The sequence below is a fragment of the Pogoniulus pusillus genome, chromosome 30, assembly GCF_015220805.1.
Source record: "Pogoniulus pusillus isolate bPogPus1 chromosome 30, bPogPus1.pri, whole genome shotgun sequence".
In the NCBI taxonomy this organism is placed as follows: domain Eukaryota; kingdom Metazoa; phylum Chordata; class Aves; order Piciformes; family Lybiidae; genus Pogoniulus; species Pogoniulus pusillus.
The window spans coordinates 9,808,034-9,825,083 of NC_087293.1; the positions used below are offsets into that span (position 1 = coordinate 9,808,034).

Genomic DNA, 17,050 nt, shown 5'->3' on the forward strand with positions numbered 1-17,050 from the left:
ACACAAGAGGAATGATGGATGGCAGTCCTCACACCCATGGAGCACTCATTTTTTGATCCATTACAAATACTCTGTTTCCTCATTATTTAGCTTTCACAGCAAAGCCTGAGTTAGTGATCCTGGAAATATTAAAAACCAACTCATAAGAGAAGAGGCCTTTAGACTGACCAGCATATGTGGTAAAATGTAGGACTTATCTTCCTACTCTAGCCAACATTGTTCTACATCTTCATCACTAGGAATACTAATAATTAGCATACCTCTAAATTCTTCCAGAACATAGTATTTACATATATCATCTTTCATTTAGGATTATGAAAACTTCATTGAGTGAGATATATAAATGTGCTTTGGTGGCTACAAATCCCTCTGTGCACTTTCTTATATACATAACACTACAAATAAGGATTTTTCCTCATTCTAACACCATTTCCTTTTCAGTTCTGAAGAAATCTGGAAAGGAAAATCAACTATTTCATCCTCATATTTCCTTTGGTCTTACCAAATTATGCAGACCTATGGCAAACACTAAGGGGTTCTGAGCACACTCAGACTTAGTATTGGGAAGATCTACCACTCAGAGAGTGTGATTTGCCTCTCTGTGTGTTGGTATAAACTCCCCTCATGTCAGTGAGACTTTAAAACAAGTGAAATCTGAAGTACACTTTGTGCTAAATGAACATCTCTGTCCATACCACAGCAAATTGCTGCCACAATTGCCCAAACAGCATCTGAGGATAGGGTTGGGGTCGAGGCTGGGTTTGGAGCTCTTCTGTTCTTGGTGGGCATTTTTTAAACTTACCTGAGAGTTTGCTTTTAGTGATTAACACATCCTCTCGTTTTACAACTGCAGGGATGTTCCTTTGGGAATGAAACACTTTCTCAAGGATAGAAAGCAGGAATAAGAAAATTACAATGTACAAGAACCTTAAGAGCATGCTACAAAGCACAAATTAAGCATGATCTTGGTCAACTTACCTTCATTTCAATGCTACTGAGATCAGACTGACTCATAGCTGGCTCTGCAACCACCTTTTGTAACAAACACACTGAATTCTTCTTACTTTCAAGCTCTCTGGGTATTTTCTCAGTAACCAGGTACGAATTGAAATTCATTTCTTCTTCTAGTTTCTTTATTAAACCTTAAAAAGTAATTAAATCAGTGTGTGTCTATACAGGATAACTAAGTTTGAATTCAGCAACGCATTAGAGTAACATCAGCAAAACATCTGAGTTTGCCTTTCAGTGCTCAAAGAAACAGGTAGTTGATAGAGTTTTAATCTGGATGTTAAATGCTACAATATGTGTCATTATCTATCTGTGTCTCTAACATACAACTGTTAACTCCCTGACAGATTATTTTCATCAACAAGCAAATAAATCCCTTCTTAAATAACACTCCAGCTGAATCAGATGCAAAATTGATACAAAAAGCCATTAACCCTCTGTGTGTCTTACAGACACCAAGATAATGGATTCTATGATACTGTTTTTGTTCTGTGAATTACATTCTTCTGAAATTTTACAAGTTAAGAGCTAGACTTTGGTTGCTTACAAGCAAAATGAGGGGCAGCAAAGCATCCTGAAGCTGGTCCTACTCACAGATCAAGTAATTGTTTCATGTAAATTACTTCATCTACAGACAGAATTTATCTCTGTGTGAATTCTTTATCTGTACAAAGATCTTAATTTGGCCTAGCTTCTGTATAGGTTTCTTATCTCCTTGGAAATTATCTCTTAAAATAAAACTTGTTTCTAATCTGGCATCTAAAAAGGCCTTAAAATGAGTAGAATTTAAATATATGCTTACTTTAAGGGTCTTTTTCATTGCTGGAACACTTAGAAAATCCCTCCCTCTAAATAGCACATCATTTTTTCTTGTTAGAGCAAGTGTTTAATCTTGGGACACTATACAGGCTGAAACAGAGATGGGAGGATGCAGGTGAAAGCAGATTTTTTATGCTTCTCAGGCTAAAACACCTGCTGACCATTTCACTGACTGACAAAAGGTCAAAACAAAGTGAAATACAAGCCTAGGAAAAAGGGGCCCCATTATTCTGCCACTGTTTACCTCTGATAGATCCTCCTCACCCTCTGCTGCCAGCTTAGACTGAAAGGAAAGCTACCTCATCTAGCTGCCAGAGAGGAAATAAGCCAAGAGTCCTTGACAAAGCCTCAAGAACTAGAAGGAAGAAAACAGACTCTAGGGAGGGCTGTATTGTTAACAAAGTTAAGTCAACACAAACTAAAAGCAGTGGGGACTCCTCTCTTCCAGCAGTTTAGTTTGTTGATTTCTGAGTTTATGAAAAGCAACACTACCACAGGATGTTCTTCCCTTTGAGGAAAGGTCACTTGTCTTGTGCAAAACCCACAGCATCATTGGTTTCAGAATGGTAAGTGGTGTTACTCTATGCATGCACTAGCCACCATGTACAGGCGTACATCATTACATGTGTACATCCTTACAGGTGTACCCTGAGAAACTGGGTACTCAGAGAGAGAGATTTCCTACTTCTTTCTTACAGAAGATCTCCATTCCAGTCTTCTTCACGACAGAGCTGGGCAGGAGGGACCACATTTTAATGTCTCACTAGAAATCTACCACCTCTGCAAATGCAGCAAAACTTCCCATGTACACTGAGAGCTGAATTATCACTGCAGAACAGACTAGGAACACAACCTCCCAGTTTGGTATTTATAACCAAGATCTTTGGTGGGGAAATCAAAGTGGAATTAATTAAATTATTCTGATATTAAATATTAATATTTTAATTTATTTGAAGCAACTTCTTGTTTTCCTCTTAGGAGCAATATGCTTTATTTCTTGTACTTTTCCAGTTTTCTTACCAAAATGTCCATGGGTAAATGATTTATTGCAGATCTGACAGCAATCTCAGGAAACAACCACACCTAAACAACTGCTTTCCTAAGAGCTGGACCCTATTGACTTCACAGGGTATAACCTTGATCACTATCAAGATTTATTTCTGAGATACCCTCAGAGCTACCACCAGCTTCTTTTAAACATGGACTGGTTCTGCATGCTGCTTGCTGCTACAGTAAAAGAAGCAGCAGAGCGAGTTCAAACTTGACATCTTGATGGGGAAAGACACGATGATGTCAACATCCCTTGTGAATAATGCAGATTATTTCCTACGTACTTCAGATAAATTTTTCCTCCCATAAGATTCAACACATGGAGAAGTAACTACCTAAGAGCTATTTCTGCTGCTTAACAGGACCTTAAAAGACAAAACATAGGGCAGCTCGTGTTTTCTCTTTTTTTTTTTTTAGTGAAAACCATTCCCAGGCCAGAGGAAAGAAAAGCAAGCATACTTCAAATCTTTCCATTACACATATAAGTTCTTTTTTTAATGTTTTAACATTGACTTATGGTTACAAAATCTACATACGTAAGCTGCACAGAAAGCCTGGCTCTGTGCCCTAAGGTTATTTTAGCAAGGTTCTGCCAACCACGTGTTTACATGTGGAGAGCTATTAAGAGCAGCTCCTCATGTTTTCCATTCAGTTTTTTTTATTATTATTATTACAAAGAGAGGGATGGGAGAGTTTCTTGGTGCTTGCTCAGTCATGCAGGAAAGAGGCAATTTTCCCTGCATAATTCTGCTAATGGATCTAAAATTTGGTTCACTTTGTCTCAGATTCCTATTTATTTTTCTACTTCTTTCCCCACTCCAGGCTACCAAGTGCATCCTGTACCAAAACCATTTGCAACAATACTGATCTTTTTTAAGGAAGAAAATGAAAAAGGAGCACTCATTTTATAGACTATCTACTACACTTTAATATCCCATTGAAAAGCCATGACAAAAGCAGGTCTAGAAGAGACTTCCACATGGCATTCACTTACACTAAAGCCTTCATTTCCCTTCCTGACATCACCCTCAACAAAAGAGCATCAGAATTATTCCATCAAGAGCCTCCACTCACATCACTTCCAATTTCCCTGCATAAAACACAGGTCTGGGCCATGCAAACTCTGACAGATTATGATGAAATTATCCTTTTTATATCTCCTTGAAAAACTAAAAAGCTTCCTGAATTTGCCATTTTAAGTGATGCTTTCCTTGTTTTATAGGTTTTTTCTGATGCTCCTTGACGTTCCTCGGAGCTTCAGCATTCTTCTTGAATTCTGGTGTTGCAGTGATGGAGATATCAGAGCTAAAATGAAAGGTACTAAATCTCCTCTTCCATTTTCTCCCACACATAAATGCATGGATAGCACCAAAGCTTTGACACTGAGAGCTCTAGCTCTACCATTTTTACACCATGACCCAAAAGTCCTTTTCAGAGTCACTTCTCAGGGAAGTCCCACATACTGTAGCTACATTGTACACACATTATTCCTAGAGGAATACTGTGGTATTTGGCTTAGAATACACACTGTTGGCTTGGGCTTATCTTCCAAGGTGACTAAAGTCACTTCACATCAACTCTCTCCTCCCCCCATTACTCATACATTTCCCCACTTATTATTTCACTTGACTATTTCACCAGTAATCAATCATTTATTGTTTTCTATGAAGTAACTGATGTAATACTAAACAAAAGAAAGCCAGACACTGCATGTCCCAATTACAAACATACCCATTTGCTGATGATTCTGGGATTGAATTTCTTTCTAAAACTTTCAATAAATTCATTTTAATGTATTTTAACAGGTATCATGTTAATTTTTTTGCTACTTTTTCTTCAAAATGGAGTGGAAGCTAAGTTAATGGCCTTAAAAAAATAATAGCAATACTACTAATCTTACCAAGCAGACTTGTATTCTTATCAAAGAGGGAAATTAGCTTAAAAGTGCTTTACCCCTGACCTTGCATCAATGGACAGTGGCTTTATAGGACATAAAATCATTTAAGGTTGAAAATAATGTTCCACCAAAAACATTACCCTTTACCAAATACATCTATAACTTTCTTTGTAAGGTGGTCTGCAGCAGTGGTGGAGATCATTTAAACTTAGAAATGTTAGGAGAAGATAATTCTGACAATTTTTTGTTCAAATGGGATAGTTAAATAGCATCCTAAATTTATTTTTTTCATCAAGATGTCCAAGATGACATAAAAAAGACATCTATACAAAGCATTTCCTTTTTGGTCAGTATCTCTGCAGTTCTCAGTGCTCTATTACTATATATTAGAGAAGCATATACATTATACATATTGCTGTTTATCAGCAACAATCATCTTAACACATTCTTTTAATCAATATTTTCAAGCTAGTCTTCCACTTCTTTGTATTTCTGCCAATAAAGTCAACAATAATGTTCTGTAAAATGGACAGAGATCAAGAATTTCTGTCATTCAGTTCACTTCTTGGCGTTAACAATTTGTGCTTGTGCCAGCAGAGATATTGAGAGCAAAATAATGGTAAGCTTGCTGAGCAAGCATGAGCTAGTTTATTCAAACTACTGGTCAGTGTTAATAAAAATACTATTATATCTGGAATAATAACAGAAAAAAAAAAGAAACTGCAAATTCATGTTGCTTAGCACTACCACCAGCAGCTGCCTCTCTTTACTTCAACTTACTGAGTAGCAGTGATGTCAACAACCAGGGAAGCCAGTCTGATCAATTTTAGTCTACAAAACACCTCATAACAAGCAACTGTCTTTCACCATGCAGTACAAAGGCTTCTAAATCTTCTAAGAGCTCAAAACCTACTGTGTGTTCCTGGCTAAATCAAACTGATGCTAATTGCATGTTATATGAATATGTGCTAGCTGTGTCTTACAGAGCTCCTTTACATTTCTCTAAAACACTTCATCCTAAATTAATTATGAGATTAAATAATCAAAGCAGCATCCATCTGTAAGACAAAGAAGCTTTCACTCATTGACACTAACTTTTATCATTTTGTTTTGCTTGAAAAGTAGAAATACCTGAAGTACCAAAAAGGGAAGAAAATTACTTAAAGGAAAGCCTCTGACTCGCAGTGAAAATCCACCACCAGACACTGAATTGTCAGCATACACCTATGCTGATAGGAGTAGGCAGCTCAGGCACCAGACTGCAGCCAAGAGGAATTTTTTAAATAAAATAAATTGTGACAACTGTAGACCAACAAAGCTTTTAAAATAAATGGAATCCTTTTTGGTGCACAGTGGTCACCTCATTTCAATTATTTAAAAAACACAGTTGGCTTTCTGTAATGGCTACTACAGGCAGTGTCTTTGTAACTACTATGGGGAAAAGCAATTATAAAGCTAAGCTCTGAAGTCTTTGTTTGGGCACAATTTCAACACAAATTTTCTTAAGTAAGGACTCCAAGTTTTTCTTCAGAACATCTAAACACTTATTTTCTCCTGCAAGCAGGACTCAAGATAAGAAAATTAAGTACATTAACTTTATGTTTATTTTCAACTCAGTGATTAAATGACATATTTACTGACTTTTTATTATGCTACCTTTGCTTCTCTGAACTGAACCCATTGAGTTTCCATTGGCCTTAAAAAGAAAAACAGGAACTGAAACAGAAATGTTGACACAGCTTTGCTGTATAAACTCTCTGATAGTTGCTGCAGAAATGGAATGATTATAAAATCCACTGCAGGTCCCTTTGAGTAGAGAAGATTGCTCAGATACTCTGTGAGTTCCCTTTGTGGTACAGTGGCATCATAAAAAAATTAATATTACAAAGTAATAACAGTGCACTGTGGTGATTGTGGCTGAAGAAATGCTCTAACGAAAAAGAGCTGCTGAACAGTTATGTGTTGCAACTGGAATATTAAATGTACAGGAAAGAGCAGGACAATGACTTAAGTTTAAATCAGTAAGTGCCTTATCCATATAATAAAAATTATTATATGGCTTTTTTTTAAGTATACCACAGGAACACTGAATGTAACTGAAAAAGCCTTGTGGAAAGGACCATTCTGAGTCTTACACCTTCACACCACAATAAAATAGTTCTCTATAAATCAGTCCCAAAGCCTGTGTGAACAGCACATGAACCCTCTATCAATCCTGTGATGGGTTATTAATAACCAAGTGCAAGAGACAAACGAAGGGGTTAAGTGATTTGCTGAAGATCACATACATCTGAAACACTGAGCCCTAGACTGATGCTCAGTTTTGTTGTCAAACTGCCATGTTCCTTCTTGTTATATATCTCCCTCACAGTGATTAAACCAGCAGAAACCTAGAGGTTGTCAAATTGTGGCCTTTGGAGACAGTTTGCTGTGCATTTATCTAGTAACTGCATTCCTTTCCCATCTGGTACTTTTAGAAATGATCACAGAGTTCTAACTTCCTCCACAAGAAGCAGAATTTACTTTGCTGAAGTTATTTGCAGACTTAAGGACCACTGGAAACAAGAATCAGCAGTCTTGCTGTTGTCAATGCAATGCAGCAACATACAACCCCATCAGCTACAGTCACACCAGAAGAACAAAACATTTTGATATGCAAGTAAAGATATTCATATATAAATATATAGGCTTTGATAGGTATCTCTATTATATACACCTATAATCTATCTCTCTGTGTGTATACATCTAATCCATGATCTATTAACAAAGCAAGAGGCTTTATTGTTGGTACCATACAAAACTACAGCACAGAACTCCACTCCAGTAAGAAACTCCAATAATAAGCTTTTAAAATAAGCATTTCATAGAAGGTAACTAGAAAAACAATCCACAGTGACTGAAACGTGGTATTCAAGGTATTTTTACACACACTGAAAATGTGTCTAAGCAGCAATATTTCACCAATGCCCAGTTAAACACAAGAGGCATAAAACCTTACTACATCGGAAGTTTGTGCTTCCCAAGAGGTTTCTGGTTTTTTCTGGCCCTTTGCAATTCCAGCTGTTCATTTCTCGAGTAAGTTTAAATCAGTAAGTAGCCTATACATATAATAAAAATTATTATATGGCTTTTTTTTAGTATACCACAGGAACACTGAATGTAACTGGAAAAGCCCTGTGGAAAGGGCCATTCTGAGTCTTATACCTTCACACCACAGTAAAACATTTCCCTATAAATTTAAAATATTTCCCTGTAAGTCAAAATGTTGTGGTTACTATTCAGTATTTAGCTAGTTTAACATCTATTAAAAAGTAGAGATCAAAAATATGACTGCTATCATCTTCCCTTGTGATTGTTTCCCTGGCTTTTTGAGGCAGGTCACATTCAAGCTTAGGCCCTCCAGCACACATCTTTAGAACACAAGTTATTTCTTTCTTTACATTCTCTTATGTTCCTCTATGCTCTTTGGCACTACTCTTATCGTTGACAGCAATCCAGTTTTGCTTTAATTTTTAATAGAAAAGTGTCAAACCCCAGCCTTTAGAGATGACTACTCACTTTCAGGTTTTGAGTCCACTACTGCATGGTGCATCTCCTTCAGCTGGAGCTGTGCTCTTTGCAGTCTCTGCTCTGCGTGGAACAACTTTTAAGAGAGAAATAAACTCATTGTTTTGAGATGCATATTCAAATTACTAAAACCAAAGTGTATCAAAATGAAAAAGTATCAGAGAGACACTAAGAGTATCAAAAGAGTAGTAGTAGCTGTAAGCATCTAGTGATTAGCTGTTTCACAAGGGAATGTGCCAAAACAAATTTTCAGTGACTGGCCTGAGTTTACTTGATATTCTTTAATGTTAAGCAAAATACTCTTGAAATCCCAAAAAAGTATGGCAAGAATTGATGAAACAATTTCCAACCAAAAATCGGAGTGGCTGGAACATCAGAACCACAAATAGACAGCATGAATCAGGATTGCAGCTGCCAACTGTCCTCACACTGCAGTTCTTCAGTGCAGCTGAGTTGTCACAGCAATCCACTGCCCAATCTGAGAGAATGCAGAAAAAGCTGTTGCCAGACAGAATCCAGATGACAAGCATCTTTATGATTAAGAAATGTGTATTGAGAACTACAATTAGCTGGACAACATATTTGTTTTACCTGTGATCTCACTTTGGTTCAAGCAAAGACCCAACAGCTTGAAAGCGAACCAATTCACATTGAGTCTGCAGCCAAATACAGACTGTGAGACTGGAAATCTGGGTGGTTGGTGGTTTTTTTTTTTCATCTTGTAATACAGTGTTGAAGTTCATGCTACAGAATTTGCTGAAATTATGTAATAATAATCAATGCCACATTGTTAAAATATCTTCTTTTGAAAGCATAGCTCAGGAATAAAATCCACCCTTATATTCAGATATCAACCACTTCCAGTGCTTCCCAGGACATCGGTTTTGCCAAACTCGGGTATCAAAACACCAAGGTTGTTCCCAAATACACATTCACTCCTCCCAGTGAATGGCTGATATACATGCTGTGTTGCCTAGCCCTCAAAATCTTAGTGCAGATGCAGAGATACAAATCAAACTAAGGAAACATTTGCTCACAACCATAACTACAAAGGACTTGCTTTGGGTGCTCCCACAGTAAGTCATGGAACATTTCCTGGGACTGCTAAATGATGAGGTCAGTAGCAGCTGAGGCAGCCAAGTACTTTGAATGAAGTGTTCAAAATTTGCAGGGTCAAGCCTCTTCTCTTAAAATGTACAGAAATATTTCTGATTAAAATAGACTTTCATCTTCTAGTGTTGGGAGGAACTCTGTGCTGACATTCCCAGTGTACCTCTTTAAATGCACAGTTCCCAAACGAATATCAACAACTGTTAGGTGTGCTTTTATGTCAGTACCTGATTTTTTTGTTCGTGTTTCTGTTGAGCCAAAGACTCTTCTCTTTCTTTTTCTAAGCGAAGCTGTCTTGCTATTTCAAGCATTCGTTGATGATTTTGTACTGTCTCCACCTACAGCAAGTGGATAAATAGTGCGTGTTACTGTCATATAGTTGAGAAATACATTAAAGAGATCATATGTCTCACAAGCCCACTTAGCACTTCCTTTCCATACATGTTACTACTCAGAAATGACAGCAAAGTACTGGACTCAAGACTCTTAAAAGCTCTGGACTCATGCCTGGGGAGATTCCCCGTGGGTCAATTAGTTATTCGATTCCTTCCTAGACATACAGTGTGTTTATCTTAATCCTTGTTTGCATTCCAAAATCAGAGTTGCAAGCCAAGGATTCTGACACTGAAACGTAACAGCGCTACTTCTCTTATTACCCTCTTCTTAAGACGCTCTACTCGCTTGATGAGTTGATCTTTTTCCTCTTCCATTGCACTGATGTCCTAAAGGGCAAAAAAAAATAGAGAAATGTTAATTTTGTTATGGTATAATACAGAGTGGACTAAACTGTTCAAATTAACATAAAAATTAGAATTCTCTAACTACTCTGAAGCAGTTATAATTATATTGATCTATGATCAGAAGATTTCTCTCCTCTCTTTACTTCCCCCACAGTTCCCACTCTCTTTATGCTAACATTCCTTCATCTGCATCCTCAAGTATTAGTGTGAACATTTAAAAGAAAAGCAGGTGGATTTCTCTAAAACAAAACCAAACAAACAGAAACAACCAAGGAAAAATCAGCACGAATTCAACACCTGATGCAGTCTAACGTATGTTCTTAATGTTACCATCTTCCTGGCAGACAACTTTGCATGAAATTGCACAAGTGATGTTTGCTGCCAATTTTATATTAAAACTGCTTTAAAAGAAACACTTTCTACTGCTAAAACATGTATCTGAATATTACTCTCCTTTAATCCTATGTTACAGCAACAGGACTCCAGAGATTGATAGTTACAAGAGAAAGGGAAATAAACTTGGCAAATTCAGGTCTTATCTCAACATTTGCTTTAACTTGCCCATGGAAAGCTGGACCTGTGAATAAATATTTTACTGAAACAGGGCAAATATCTTAGCACCTTAGCCACAGAGGTTCATCATTTTTCTTGACTTGAGGTCATAATTCATTCAACGGCCTCTGAAATCATTGTCCTGTATCAGTACAGAAGGCTTTGTGTCAGTTTGCATTCAGAGCAAAAGGAATTCTAATATCTGAAAATCAAGCTGAACAGAACCTTGGCAACCTTGCTTCCCAATCTGATTCAGAAAGCTCAGTTCTAAGCACAAGCAAGAACCTTCTCATCTGTTTGCCAACAGAGAACAGTTTCCAAAAGGCAGCTGCAGTGCCTACCAGCTCTAACCTGTGCAGCTTAGTAACTGCAGGGAGTCCACAAAATCAACAAAAACAGAACTGCAATTCACAAAAGTCTACACAAAGGTTGAGTGATTTTGACAGATATTTTTACCCTTCTTATTTCTGCAGTAGACAAACCAGATGTTTTGAGCTGCTCACACTCCTTATGTAGGTTTTTAAATGCTTCCATCAGCTCTTCATACTATAAAATTAAATAAAAACCAGCAGAATGAGCTCAGTGTTGAAGGATTTTCAGATCAACATGTTGCTTTACTATTAAGATAATAAATATGGAGATAGAAATATGGGGAGAACGAGAAGTAAAGACATTTTTTTATCAGAAAATCTTGTCAACTTTTAAAGCAAAAATAAAACAAAATACAGTGGATTCTCTTCCATTTGAAGATACACTCAGAAATGTCACAATTCCTTCAGGATTATCACCTCTTCCTTTGTAATGCACATTGCATTTTCAAAACAGGAAGATAAGAAGTTATCTGAAAGGGTCAATGCTATATTAACAAATTATTCTCTTACTGTAACTCCATGTATATCAAATAGGTACATTTATCACCTATGAAAAGAAGAGCTTGATCTAACACCATACTTGACTGAAGCAATGAGGCTTGAATTTAAAGAGCCCTGAGCTTCAATCCAGGAAAGTGTCCCAACAGCACTCCTGACTTAACACGTGAGAAGCAGTTCTGACACATTGCATAACCATGCCCTGAGATATTATAGACATAGATATATGTAGTTTGGCAGTTAGAAGAAGGAGACAGTGTGCTACTTCCACACCAGTACATTGCCCACCAGTAATCTTAAACTGAGAGGCAGTGTGAAAGTCTGTGTGGGTAGAGAAATAACAGGGGACAGAAAGAGTTTAGAAATACAGATAGGAAACAAATTTAGATTCAACTTGGAGAAATGCAGGCTGAGATAGAAGGAATGATAATCTCCACAGAAACAGCCATTCAATGAGATGGAAAAATCTAAAAAGAGAATATCAAATCATCTTTTACTTCCTGGAAAGAGCAATTGATATGAATGCTGAACACAAAATGGCCATAGCAAAGGACAGTTCAAACAAAGGCAGGGAAGCAGCAATTCTGGTCTCTAAATCCCTGGGGAACCTGCATCTAGAATGCTCTATTCATTTCTGGTTGTTTCAAGATCAGGCATACACTGACAAGCTGGAATGAATTTTAAAAAGTAGCAACAAAATGGCTACTGAGAGGAAGATAAAGTAATAGAGAAGCAGCCTGATGAAATGGCAAATAAAAGTAAGAAAAAGTATGCCCATACTAGACAATCCAGAATGAGTTACAAAAAATTAGGAGTAAAAACACAACTGGTCTGTGTTGCATCACTTCTGCAGGATGCAAGTTAAGTACTTCAACAAATAATATTTCATTATTTGTTAGGCAGTCTCTAAACAACTGCATTCAGGATTGCTGATGTCTGACAGCTTTCCTTCGTGTGGATTCTCCACCTCTTTGGAAAAAGGAGTTTACTGACTCTTTGTGTCCTTACTGGGACAAACAAGGGCATGGCACCATTTGACAAATTGTAACAAGGGGAAGGTTTCTCTCTTTCACTCAATAAAAGCTGCAGCTATCCCTTGTGCACCCAAAATAACTGACACACTCAAATAACAGAAGAAAACAGGTTCCTGAAGCAGGAAGAAAGGTTCCTGGCATGCAGGGGCAACTCACTGTAGACTGGACAACCAGATTTATGCTTGGAGTTTCTTACTTGTTAAATTATATACTGCAGCCAATCTGATGTCCAAACTGCAACACAGTTGAGAAAGTAGCAAGTACTCTGAGTACCTTTTAAAATAATCTACTTTGAGCACTTTGAGGTTGATTCTACACTCATAAAATTCTGACCCATGTTCCAAGATTTCCAAACTCTCATATTTGAAATGTTTCTCTTAAAAGACACTACTGCAAGCCTGTATATCGAAATAATTTATGCTCAATTCTTTAATTCATTAGTATCTAAATATTTGCATTGGAATGTTAAATGACATTAAGGCAGTATATTAGATCAGCTCCTGTTTTGAATTAATCAGCAGGGTATTAGGTTAATAAGATGGTTCTATTAGTGTAATCCCAAAAAGGAACACCTCTTACGTAATGGAAATCACAGGGTATTTATACACATTAAGACTGTGACATACTGAAAAAACATACAGTCTGCATTCCTTTCTCTCTTTGCTGCTTCTGCTTAGTTATTCCAAGTGATAAATTCAATATTGTTAATGATAACAAAAAAATAAAAGGCTTAGCCAAGCTTCAATCAGACTATGGAGGTTTGCTGTGCACAGAGAACCTGTTACAAATGTTTAAAACTACTGATTTTGCAAGTCACTACACAGAACAAAGCACAGAAAACTGGATAAAAATGAGGTAAATATGTGCTTCAGATAATACTCTAACAACATAACTTTGGTTCACTTTAAGCTTTGCATTTTAAACCCACCCACTCTTAACTACCTAAAATCAACAAGTAATGCTCACAAAAGAAGTGGGAAAATAATGAGTAGGAATGTCAGCTCAGGAAAAAGACATTTTTTTACTTATTCCTCAAAAAATAAATGCTTCGAGCAGAAATGGGATAAGGCTAATACAAGCATTAGGCACTAAATACCAGAGAATTAACTGACAATTAGGAGACATTGGCTTTTGGTCATAGTATTTTCAGGACTAGTTTGAAGTGGTAATTGATAAACTTTAAAATAACCATGTCACAGTTCACAGGGAGGACAAATGGTGTTTAAACCTTTAGAAACAGACCTTTGAACATTATTTAGCACTTTTAATTCAATGCTACTTATTAGTATAAAAATTCAGAGTTATTGGAAGAAAGGTGAAAAGATACATTTCATGTTATGAATCTTTGCTCACCCTTGATTCCAACATGTTCTTGACTCACCTGAACTCATATCTCAACAGTAACTCCCTAATTCATTAATCCTTCCTCCTATTGGCACTTTAATTAATGCAAAATGTTGCCTATTCATGAAAAATGGTACCTGTTTGTTGATGTCAGCCACAGTGTCATCCTGTAGGAACTCTGCTGGCACTTCCAGTTTTACTAAGAAACGTGCCAGGTAAGCTCTCTTCTTGAGTTCATTGGTCCTTTGAAGAAGCCAGTGCAAGACAGGATGAATTACAGGTTTGCTTCCCGTAACTAACCCTTGGCGAAATGTGCTCCTATACAAAACCAGAAAACAGAAAGTACCAATGAATCTCAAACTAAGAAACACTGGCGTGGAACAATTTGCAATATTTTGACTGTCTCTCTCCACTTTCTTAATGCTGTTAAAAGAGGAAAGCATTCATGATGCCAGTTTGCTATTTATGATCCTAATTCTGCTACCTTGAGACCAATAAAACCCTCATAACACATCAAAAGGCTAAAGCCAGCTTCCTTTTCCTGGATATTCTTCGGGAATAAAAACGCTGTGGGTTTTCTGAGTTATAACCTGACACAGGAGGGTTTATTCCAGCCTCGGGTGGCTGGCCTGAGAGGGACAGGGAAGGAACTGACCCTGCCTGTCATGCGGCACCCTCTCCTGGCTGGCTCCGCAATAGCAGCTGCTGCAGCAGGACCTAAGGGCAGCAGATACCTGCGAGAGTCGCCTTCTGCCATCCCCTGTACCACACTCTCTAGGTATGAGCTGTCTTCAAGGCGTAACACATATACCCACTGGGATAGTGGAGGTCAAAAATGCACACAACTTCTGTATTAAAGATGTAGATGTCTTACCGTCATTTGGAGACAAAGAGATACTTACAAGTCTGATATATTTCCTGGAGGTTTGTATTTAAGGATACCCAGAAGACTCAACATTCTTTTAACTGTTTGTTCTGGCAGCTCCTCTCTAATGTCAACAGCATGCTAAAGAGTTTTACAAAAATAAATTAATTCTCCACTGTTTGACCAAATCACATTACTTAACAGCAACACTGGAAGAATTTACTTTCTCTATTTGTCACTTGGTATGTCAATGAAGTGAGATGCTCCACATAGAATATTCTTTTTGTAACCACATATCAATTTTCTTCTAATAGATTTTTCTCTAATGTGCATCCAGGTACATTTATTCTAGGTGTATATTCTTCTTGCTCAGGGGACCTCATCCATGCAGACAAACTGGTACTTTCCACCAAGGAAGTCAAATAGCCAAGCACACCAAGACACACATATCTGTGCCCAGATGTATAAACAATTCCTTCTGGTCTTATGCACTTTTGTTAGCCTCAAAGGAGATGGATTAAACATCTATTGCAGCAGACAAGTCATGAGGGTCAGTTCTTGGTCAGTTCCTGCCCTGTGTATGTGTGCAAGACAGAGTTTGTTTTGACTTAACACAGTGGTTGTCAAGATGAATCAAGGAAAGAACCGTATCCTGATTCCCACATTAAAATATACACTCATCATCTCTTGAGGACAGAGATCCCTTGCCTAAGAACCATTTCTTAGTTTGCCAAAAACATATATGTACAGAGAGAATGGATTCTTGCCATACCCACCGATTTCCAGGAAGACTCATACAAACCATTTTGGCCATGCCACAGGATTATACAAAGCCAGTCTAAATCAAAGCAAATGTCTGTGTCAAGCCCTTGTAAGATGTTCATGATTACATAGGTCAGAGCACCTCTGATTGCCTTTCTTACCTTCGGGTCAATCTCCCCCAGAACATCATTGAGCAGCTGCAACAGCTGCACTGACTCTAAAGAGTCAAACGTGATTAAATTGTAGTTCTTCCTGAAGGGCTCCTGATTGAGCTTCTCAACAATGAACTGGATTTGATCACCCATGATCGTGTCCTGGAAAAACCTCTGCAGAAATGACAGAAGAGATATCACAAGGACTCGTTGGGGAAAGGGCCTTGGTAGCTGCGGGGAGGGCGGCTGAATGCACCACCTCACAGACGCCCACGGCAGCACAGAGGCGCTGAGCTGGCGGAGGCCTCGGCAGGGCCCGGCCCGGCCTGGCAGCCCACTCAGCTCCAGAGGGAGGCCTGCGGCACACGAAGGAAGACCGGGCCCCTCGCAGGGGCGGCGGCGGGCAGGCGGCGGGCAGGCGGCGGGCAGGCGGGCAGGCGGCCGGAGCCCTACCGGAGCCCTACCGGAGCCCTGCCGCAGCCGGGCCCGGTGGCGGCCCCGAGGCGAGCGCGCGGCCGCGGCCTCGCCCCCAGCTGCCCCGCACCGGCCCCGCGCGCGCCTCCCAGTTACCCTGGTAACGGTTGCCAGGCCGTGCGGTGACGTCACTTCCGGCGCTGCCGGGTGCCTCTGCCACCGCGAGAGACGGCTGGAAGCAGGCCCCAGCGGGGGCGGCTGCTGCGCATGCGCAACGCCGCGGCGCGCCGGGGGCGGCCTGTGGAGAGGCGGGGCCGGACTGGACCGGATTGGACTGGCGAGAACCGGGCGGGCTCTGTGGGTCCAGGTGGACCAGGGTCCGAGTTATGTCTTCCTGGCCGTGTGTTGCTTGAGAGAAGCTTGTGGAGTAGGGTGTACCGGGAGCTCTCTGTGTGGTGACACACTGCCCAGAGCAGCGCTTTCCCGCCGCACCGCTTTGCTTCGTGATGGGAGGATCAATCTACCTCCTTTTCGTGCCCCGAATTGGGGAACAACTGGGATTTCCCTCCCTAGCTCATGACCAGAGGGCAGCTGGTGGTGCTGCCACAGCAGCAGGCCCTGCCTGCCGCCGTGGGTGAGGCAGCAGGGGCCGCACCATCGCTACACGTCAGAAGGCTTTAGCAGTGAGGAGATGGCTGCTGCTTGGCTGTGTGGGAAGCAGAGCTGCGGTCTTTGGAGGTAATGCTGAGGTGCGGACGCTACAGGACAAGTTTCTCGTGGTTCTTTGTTCACGGTACAAATGCTCTTCAAGCAAGGAAAGGCAGAAATAGGTTTGAGGTTCGCCCATTAAAGTATATACTTAGCTTT

At 39.4% G+C, this 17,050-nt stretch overlaps 1 protein-coding gene across 1 annotated transcript in view; it reads right to left on the bottom strand.

Moving 5' to 3' along the window:
* IFT81 (intraflagellar transport 81) overlaps positions 1-16,188 on the bottom strand; it is a 40,314-nt gene extending 24,126 nt beyond the window's left edge. Inside the window, exons 1-9 of the mRNA XM_064168991.1 lie at positions 16,029-16,188; positions 15,779-15,943; positions 14,893-14,996; positions 14,128-14,308; positions 11,200-11,289; positions 10,108-10,173; positions 9,679-9,789; positions 8,333-8,417; positions 979-1,142 (exon numbers count right to left, since the gene is read on the bottom strand). Of these exons, the coding sequence (XP_064025061.1) occupies positions 979-1,142; positions 8,333-8,417; positions 9,679-9,789; positions 10,108-10,173; positions 11,200-11,289; positions 14,128-14,308; positions 14,893-14,996; positions 15,779-15,922 (945 nt within the window). The 5' untranslated portion in view covers positions 15,923-15,943; positions 16,029-16,188. The remainder of the gene's footprint in view (positions 1-978; positions 1,143-8,332; positions 8,418-9,678; positions 9,790-10,107; positions 10,174-11,199; positions 11,290-14,127; positions 14,309-14,892; positions 14,997-15,778; positions 15,944-16,028) is intronic.
* Positions 16,189-17,050: the final 862 nt, after the last annotated feature.